This window comes from Wasmannia auropunctata, unplaced genomic scaffold (genome assembly GCF_000956235.1).
Source record: "Wasmannia auropunctata unplaced genomic scaffold, wasmannia.A_1.0 LD335705.1, whole genome shotgun sequence".
Taxonomy (NCBI): Eukaryota; Metazoa; Arthropoda; class Insecta; order Hymenoptera; family Formicidae; genus Wasmannia; species Wasmannia auropunctata.
Window position 1 is genome coordinate 8,341 of NW_012027185.1, and position 9,163 is coordinate 17,503.

Below are 9,163 nucleotides of genomic sequence, written 5' to 3' on the forward strand. Positions count from 1 at the left end.
ATTTAAAAAAAATCCATTAACGTAAATGAATAAAGACAATTTTACTATAAAACTTTTGTATACAACATTTTTTTGATATCTTGAATAGTTTTCGAGATATAACGAAAGAAAAAAAGAATTAATTTACATATAAGGGGTGGATTCATCCCTTTAAACCGTTTTTTAGCACTAACTGATAATTTCTAAATTCATCTATTTATGCGACCTCAAAGTGTACCAAGTTTCATTAAAATCAGAATTTGACTTCGCGAGGTTCCCTTGTTAGTAGAGATGTTTTTTTAAGAAAAAAAAACATAAGCCTCATTTTTTTCTAAAAATTTTTTTAGCTATCTATTTAATATCTATATTTTGCTTAATATAAGTTAATTTTTCATGATTTTTTTATTTTATATAATCATATAATTACTATTTACAAGTAATTAATTGTGCTATCGGAATTAAAAAGAAAACCAAATTTGTATTTTTTCTAATGTTTTTTTATTAGAAAAAAAAGTTTTTTTTACACCTCTAACAGTTAGAAAAAAATTAATTATAATGTCAAGCTGGTGTTTGAATAACAAAAAGTATAAGATCAATCGCCCAAGGAACGAGCAAAGGTAAAAGTGACATAAAATCACGAAAGAAAATCAAGTTGATAAATAAGTAGTTTAATGTCATAAAAAAAAACCAAAACGTTTCGATGGAGTCTTCTTCAGTTGAAGTTAAGAATGTCACGTAAAGATAAAAAATTTTAAATAAATAAGTAAAAAACTAACATAATAAATTAATATTGACACACGTAAGTTAACTAGAATTTACGAAGAGAAATATATAAAACCTAAAACAATGGACATTAAACTCTTTTATTAATCAACTTGATTTTCTTTCGTGATTTTATGTCACTTTTACCTTTGCTCGTTCCTCGGCCGATTGATCTTATATACAGTTGGAAAATGTTTTTCGTCTGCTGCTTTTTAAAGGCCGGTACCTTGTCGAGGATGTAATGCCGATCGATGACTCCTCGACGACAGGTACGGATCTCGATCGCTATTGTAATTACTCGTGGACGTTGACGTGTGTCTCAGGTGTGTATCGCTACGATAAGGGCTTGAGCCTGTTTTATTTGTACTTCTTGAGGTTGTACTGCTTGTGGAGACGCCAACGTGAACTCGCTTGCACGCGGCTTCCGCTCCGCTGTAAGTCGAGGAGTAAGCCAGTGCCGAACGCTGAAACATAATCATCAATGTTATTACAGGGAATGGAAAGTTAATTTTTAAAAGTGACTAGTTATCGTTACTCGTTACCGAGATAAAAAAATAACCAGTTACCGTTACTAGTTATTGATTTTTTAAAATAACTCGTTATTGTTACTTAAAAAGTAACGATTCGTTACTTTTTTAATGCTGAAACAAGATCAATCTAAATAATTTAAGATGCAATTTTTTATTTTAATATTAATAAAAGCAATACAACAATGACACTAGACCGATATATAAAAATACAACTAGGAAGATGCCTTTTCGATATGAGCTAGAGCTTCCAGCTTCGTGCTTAATATTTCAAAATAAATTTATATATACACTGAGAAAAAAAATTACTTAAAACAAATAAATATGTTTCAGGTACCCCTCAAAAAAATAATTTCTTGAAGCAAGTAAAATTTTTTTGTTTTAAATAATTTTTTTCTCAGTGCAAACACTTTTACTTAACATAAAAAAATTTTACTTGCTTCAAGAAAATTATTTCTTTAAGGGGTACCTGAAACATATTTATTTGTTTTAAGTAATTTTTTTTCTCAGTGTACATATCCAATTTTACAAACTACGCGCCAATTAAATTTTCGATTTTGAAACGCAATTTAGCTGATATTTTTCACAATAAATTTTTCAAAGTATTTTAAGATTCTTATAACATAAATATCTTATTAAATTACTTGTCAATTCAATTTGTGATATTGATTGATTTATGACATTTTAAGAATGTCATAAATATTTTAAAGGGGAAGCCTGGTCTAGCATGCTGAAAAATTAGGCGATCTTTTTGAAATTTTTTTTTAGGAAACTATTCAACCAATCCTTTTGAACTTTATAGGGTAATTTCTTATACTATTGAACTAACAAAAAAATATTTTTTTTGCCAGAGAAAAGTATTTATTATACAAGTAATAATAACATTTATTTGGCGGCGTGCAAGATAACTCAAAAACTATTCATCCGATTGACTTCGGCCTTTGCACACATCTGCACAAATACTTCCCTAATAATTTGAACCACCGTTTATAATAATGTTATTTAATTAAATAATTTTTATTACATAAACACGAAAAATTTTTTGCCAAAATCGTTACCTTCCTTTTTCAAGTGCGCGATTTTCACAATTTCACATATTTTCTTTAAAAATAGGTTCAGTTAATGCGTAAACTTTTAATAAACAATAATCTTTTTGGATTTTTTATTTCAGACAAATACAAGCGACGCTACATTGCACGCCGCCCGCCGACATGCCGAATAAAAAGTTATTATTATTTGCATAATAAATACTTTTTTCTGGCAAAAAATATTTTTTTGTTAGTTCAATAGTATAAGAAATTACCCTATAAAGTTGAAAAGGATTGGTTGTATAGTTTCCTAAAAAAAAATTCCAAAAATCACCTAATTTTTCAGCGTGCTAAATCAAGCTCCCCCTTAAAACATAATTTAAAACATTCTTAAAATAAGAGTAAACTATGTGAATACTGACTAAAAACTGAACATTAAATATACATACGAAAATTTTGTCATAAATGCAAAAAGTTCAAAATACAAAAAGTAACGATAAAAGTAACTGTATAATTCGTTACCGTTACCGAAAAAATGTAACTACGTTGCCGTTACGATTATCAAAAAAAATAAAATAACGTCGTTACCAATCCGTTACAAAAAAAGTAACGGTAACGGCGTTACAAGTAACGAGTTACTTCCAATTCCTGAATATTAATGCGTTCGTATATTTAATTCATTTACGACAAGAGATCGATTTTAAAATTTACATACCGAATGGCCGTTTACGTTTTGACTGCTACTTCCGTTGCCGATGCTCCCTTCCAGCAAAGGCGTTTTCTTGCCGATACACCTTAACAGACTTTGATACAAATTCCTCCTGACTCTGCCATTGACGAAGCAGTAGCCGATCAAGCTGAATGCCGCGTGAACCACGATAGCGACGCTCAGCAAATACGACAGCATCGACGAGTTCTCCGACGCATTGAGAACCGCCAGGGTCCACGTTGAGCCCAGCAAAGGTAACGAGGCTACGGAGAGCCATAGGAGCGTTCGTAAATTTCCGAAGCCCATAATGTGCTCTTTCAGAGTAAACGCCGCGCGGATGCACATTACGAGAATGCAGAAGTTCACCAGCACGGCCGCGCAAACGGGTCCTATAAGCGACCAGATCACAGTCTCGTAGATGGACAGCCAGCAGCTGGAAAATTAAATGAAAATATATATGTAATTATAAAAATTACATCTGAAAGTTTAAAATTCCAATAGGTTTGACACAAGCCGCGAAAGAATGTGTTATTATAATAATACAAATTATATCGCTATAAAATCGTTTTCCTATTTTTTATAATTTTTATCTTAAATATACATATATATATTTTTTTATTTAATATTTTATTGAATAAATAATTTATTTAATTATAATTTTTATCTTAAATATATATATTATCATAAGAGATGTGTGAATAGTTCGAATTCGAATCGAATCTGTAAGATTCAATATCGAGTAGTTCAAGAATTTCGAATCAACAATTGCTCGATTCCGAATGGATCGCCTATTTTATTTGCTTCATTTATATCTCCCGCGCGACCAATTATTCTTGTCTAATAAATAAGTAAGTATTTTTGATGCAATGTATCCGTATAGATGAATAAAATGTTCAAAAGCATTCTAACTATTCGTGTATACTCATATTATTAATTACACATTTTCTAGTTCAAAATGTCACATAAAATTATGATCCTCTGTAATGAGATGTAAACCCAAACTTGAGCAGATTTTCAGTTTGTTTAAATCATTGCGTAAAATAATGTAAATAATGAATTTTGATATTTATTACGTTTAAATTAACATGTAATGTAAATCTGGGAAAATTTGATTCAAATTCGATTCATATTCGAATTAAAGAGATTCGATTCGATTCGAAGTGCAAATTTCAGATTCGATTTGATTCGATTTCGAACATGTTATCAAAAATTTAAATCAATTCGATTTGACCATGCAAATGCTTCATTTGCATACCTCTAATTATCATATATTATTATCAATTTGCTTGATAAAATAATGAAATAATGTTACAACAGCAGATTCTAAATTTTAAGATTTTAAAGTAAAGAGTAAGGGAAGGGGGGCGGGGCAAATAGTGACAGGGGGCAAATAGTGTCACTGTTTAAATTTCTTCTCTTTCCCACGTCTATTTTATCACTACTCGTCAATAGAAAGACAATTCTCAAGCATCTAAAAAAGCATCTTCTAAAAAAGCAGTAAATATCAAAAGCTAAATATAGCTAGCGGATAAGTTTAAAATTTTGCACTCGTGAAATAAGATAAAACCTGGATCTTTTTTTTATATTTGAAGTTATATTTTCTTAATTGCTGAATGTATGAGTTGTATGAGATTTAACCTATTCTGTGTCATACGGTACCTTTTTCCTCTTTTTTGATATAATTGCTATGCTTGTATATTAATTTTATTTCTCTCAGTAAAGTTTTAAAGGAAAAAGTAGTTCTTGGGGCAAATAATGACAATTTTCAGTTGAATAAATAATGACAATTTCAAAAAGCTTTTTTAATATTTGAATATGATTTTTCTAATTAATTTGGGATATTATAAGATTAGTTACAAGGCAAGATCCAGAATAAATGTGATTTTCAATAAGAAATACTAGCAAATAATGTTACTACTATTATTTTTCAATAAATAAAAATTTACATATGGCAGCTGAGTATAGAAATTAATATAAATTCCTTATCTAATCAAAATATCAAAAGAAAGATTGATTAGGAGTTAAGAATTATGTATTTTGTAATTGCTCCATAGGGTGTCACTATTTACCCATAAGGTGGGGCAAATAGTGACAAATGTAGGTTTAAATTTTTATGAAAATCTAGCCCGTATACATGACTTATGGAAACTCTAATTAATTTTTTTGTACATTTGAAAGTAGAAAGTACTCTTTTAGTGAAAAATCATATCTTGTAAACTTGAAATTAGCTTGTAGGAGAGAGAGGAAAAAATCTTGCGCACCCCTTCCCTTACTTTTATTTTAAATGTAATAACGTGTTATTTAAGGAACATAGAGAGATCACTAAGATCAACTTACAAATAGAAATTTCCGTACTGATCGGCTCTGACGCCGATAGTAAGTCCAACGATGACGGCCGGCAGACCGTATCCCATAGTGTAGTAAAACCTCATCTGGCCGTGGTTCACGTCTCTCATCTCCGTCAGCATCCGATAAAGATGAACGGAGTCTACGAGGGTCCAGGCGAAGGTGCTCAACCAGGCGTAATGCAGCCCTATCGCCGTGAGCTTGCACGGGAATTCGTTGGAGATGAGAGGATTTCTGGCCTTGAGCGCGATCAGGTACAAGATTTCCGCCACGAGAACGCACAACACCAGATTCTTGTGGATACTGTTGGAATTGGTACCACCGCCGCGGATCAACGCCAGAATCAGGAGAGCGGACAACAGCAGCGGCAAGGCGAGCATAAACGCGCTATAGCTGGTCACATCTTCCAGCAAGGATGGCTCGGGAACGTATTCGAGGTCGAGGACGTCCGTCAGTATGGCAAAGGTGGACAGTTTCATGCAAGAGCAGTTCACGATAGTGCCGAAGGACAGAGAATTGTCCTCGATTTCCGTGGTGCAGCCCATTCGACTCCACTCACCGACACTGAAATTCATCAATTAGGAGAAATTGTTTTGTGCGAATTTACTATGACATTTTTATCACAGTCGAATCTCGATAACGCGAACCTCTACAACTCGAAAACCTCTACAAGACGAAAATATCGTTCATTCTTTTTCGCTCCACTCCGCGGAAAACCTCTATAAATCGAAATAAAACCTGCCTTAACTCGAATTATTTATCAGATATTTAGATGTATTATTTTATCTCGATAAGTCGAACTTCTATTGTCGCGCTGCCTTTTAGAGATGTAAATAGAAAAAAAATCAAATTACTTTTTTTCATAAAATACGTTTTTTTTTAAGAAAAAAAAAACAAACCACGTTTTTTTCCAAAATTTTGTTTTTTTCAGCTATCTCTTTAATATCTGTATTTTGCTTAATATAAGTTAATTTTTCATGATTTTTTATTTTATGGATAGTAGATTTAAATTAGCATCATTTTAACCTTTACGCAGAACGAGAAAGCCAATAAATTGATTCTGAAATGCATTTTGAAGCAATAATACTTAAGGAAAAGCTCTTTAGAAAAAGAATTAAAAAGATTCTCCTTTTATAAAAGTTAAATGTAGATCACATTAAAATTAATTATATAATTACTATTTACAATTAATTAATTATGTTATCGGAATTAGAAAAAAAATCAAATTTGTATTTTTTCAATGAAATAAAACACGGTTTTTTCTAATGCTTTTTCTATTAGAAAAAAATACTTTTTTTCACAACTCTACTGCCTCTATAATTCGCAATTATAGCTATGTGTAACCATGAGTAATAGCCTGATATTTTGTTTTATAATAATTATGATTACATTTATTATATGTATGCAATAAACAATTTACTGTCAAATATTTATTTTTTTCCTTTTAAAAACCATTATAATCGGAAAATTATAAACTCTCGTACAAAACCTTCGTAAGTTGAATTTTCATATTTTAACTCTCTTTTATTCGAATTTTGAAAACTCTATAATTCGAGGGGTTTTTTCTCTTCCCTTGAGATTCGAGTTATCGAGGTTCGACTGTAAAATTGAGTTTTTATATCAATAAAAAATTGTGATCAATTAAATCTATCTCTGTCGTTAGATTAGATTGATTCTTTTTTTATAAAGAATTAGAACTCTTTAATTTGTGAAAAATCAGTCAACTTATCTTACCCTCTCGCCGTGCTCCAGTGAACGCATTGCGGATTTGTTCTGGTCTTGAAATCATCGTTTTCATTGAGCCAAAGTCTGACTTGAATCGGCGATTGCAATGGGATTCCTGTCAAGGACTCGTAGCCGTCATCCGAGGGAACTAACACCGAGACGGTCATTACGGGTGATCCAACTGCCACCTCTACTCCCCATCTGACTGCTACCGAGTCGTCGAATCTACGATTCAAACGTTATCATTGAACTAGCCTGCAGATAAGCCGTTCTTTTTATTTCTATTTATTTCTATTTTTTTTATTCTTTTATTTCTATTTTTGCATATAAAGTCCAATAAAGAGAAAAAATTATTTATAGATTTCGCTCGTTATTGCAAATACAATAATTAATATAGGATTAAACAGCCAAAGACGACCGCAATTTAACTGGTTGTAAAAATTACTAAGAAATAATTACTTAGAAATAATTAGCTTTTATCATGTAAAAGTAATAATTGATACGAGCAGCATAATTATACGTACCTTTGTGGCAAAAGAGCGCCGAGTTCTTTGTACTGCACGTAACTAAGCACGGCCTTTTGATTGTTCAGACTGTTCTTGACATTCAATTCACCCTGCATGAGAGGTTTGATGCCTAACGTGTTGAGCGGCACCTGAATCTTTGAGTGCGGATCGAATCTGCCGGGATCGGCCATGTAGTTGTTATACTTTGGGAAGCTGACAGACGGACCAAAATGTGTCGAAGAGCTCAGGAAAGCGGAGGTATCGGGCAGGATGACCTTCCGGTCGGCTTCCACGGGCCTCGTTGTCGATAAAGTGGCATCTTCCTTATATTCGACAGTCTCGTAGCCGAAGAGGCTCTCTGACGTTACGATGTCGAGACCCAACACTGAAATGTGATGCACATAATTTAATAATAAAAATGAAATTGAAATTGATTATATATTAATAATAAAAATGTATTGAAATTGATTTCTTCGCGCAATATAAAGTGCAATATATTTTTAGCGGAAATTGTAAAATGTATTACATATATTTTTAGATTACTGTTTAATTAAATTTTATCATTGTCGCGTATCGCGCGCAAAACTTATTCTTAAGTAAAAAAAAATTGTTTCAATTTGATTTTTTTTAAAGAAAATCCACTGAGAAAAATGATTTGTTTACACCAACAAGATGTATATGATTGAATGAATTTTGGTGAAACCAAACAGAATTTCTGTTTATAATAAGAGGATTCGATATTTCATCGCCAGAATGTTTGACAGACTTTACTATACGAATTCGATTAACATTTTCTAATTAGATCTACAAAATTTCTGGTTATATTCAGTAAACGTTCCCCGCAAGCAGCGGCACGCTGCACCGCCACGAGAAAAATGAATTCATTTCTCGTATTTAAGAATCACTACAGAAAGAATAAAAGACGCAGCATTACGAGATTTTTTATTATTTCTAAAAGTGAGATCAAGTATGAAAATAACTGAAAAATATATTTTAATAATAGTTTTTAGTTTTGTACCAAAATTAATTCAGAACCTTATAATTCCTGGAAATTAATGTGTGCTGAAATATATTAATATAAGAGATTCGGTCACACATAACAAAAAATTTTAATATATTTAACATGAAAGAATTGTTCGATAAACAAAAAATTCTGGTATATTTAACAAAGAAAAAAAAAGATTCGATTGACATGAAATTCTGACAGATTTAACAAGAAAGAATTGTAATCATATTCTGAATCTTACAAGAATTCTGATTCGTCGATTTTCAAACGGACATACTAGCGTTGACTCTAGCAGATTTCTAATTAATGCAATCAAATTCTTTTTTTCAGTAATAACAACAAAAACGAAATAGTAACAAAATCTAAAAGAATTAAATAGTTTATAAATTCCTAAAAATCGTTTTATTGATTAAAATAATTAAGAGGATGCTGAAAGGTCGGCCAAATTTGTACGAAGTCGATAAAGCAGACTTTTCAGTGTCAGTGATATCTCTAAATGAACTTCTTACAATATCTTTTGGTCTCACTCAAATACGTGGAATGTCCTTATCTGACTTATTGAAATGCCATCTCTT

General features: G+C 31.5%; 1 protein-coding gene across 1 annotated transcript in view; it reads right to left on the reverse strand.

Annotated features, from left to right (window-relative positions):
• The window catches only part of LOC105456374 (protocadherin-like wing polarity protein stan), a gene marked incomplete at its 5' end in the record, with an annotated part of 26,150 nt that overhangs the window by 5,732 nt on the left and 11,255 nt on the right, over positions 1 to 9,163 (reverse strand). The window contains 5 exons of the mRNA XM_011700344.1: positions 968 to 1,205; positions 3,012 to 3,438; positions 5,343 to 5,915; positions 7,086 to 7,301; positions 7,601 to 7,967. Of these exons, the coding sequence (XP_011698646.1) occupies positions 968 to 1,205; positions 3,012 to 3,438; positions 5,343 to 5,915; positions 7,086 to 7,301; positions 7,601 to 7,967 (1,821 nt within the window). The remainder of the gene's footprint in view (positions 1 to 967; positions 1,206 to 3,011; positions 3,439 to 5,342; positions 5,916 to 7,085; positions 7,302 to 7,600; positions 7,968 to 9,163) is intronic.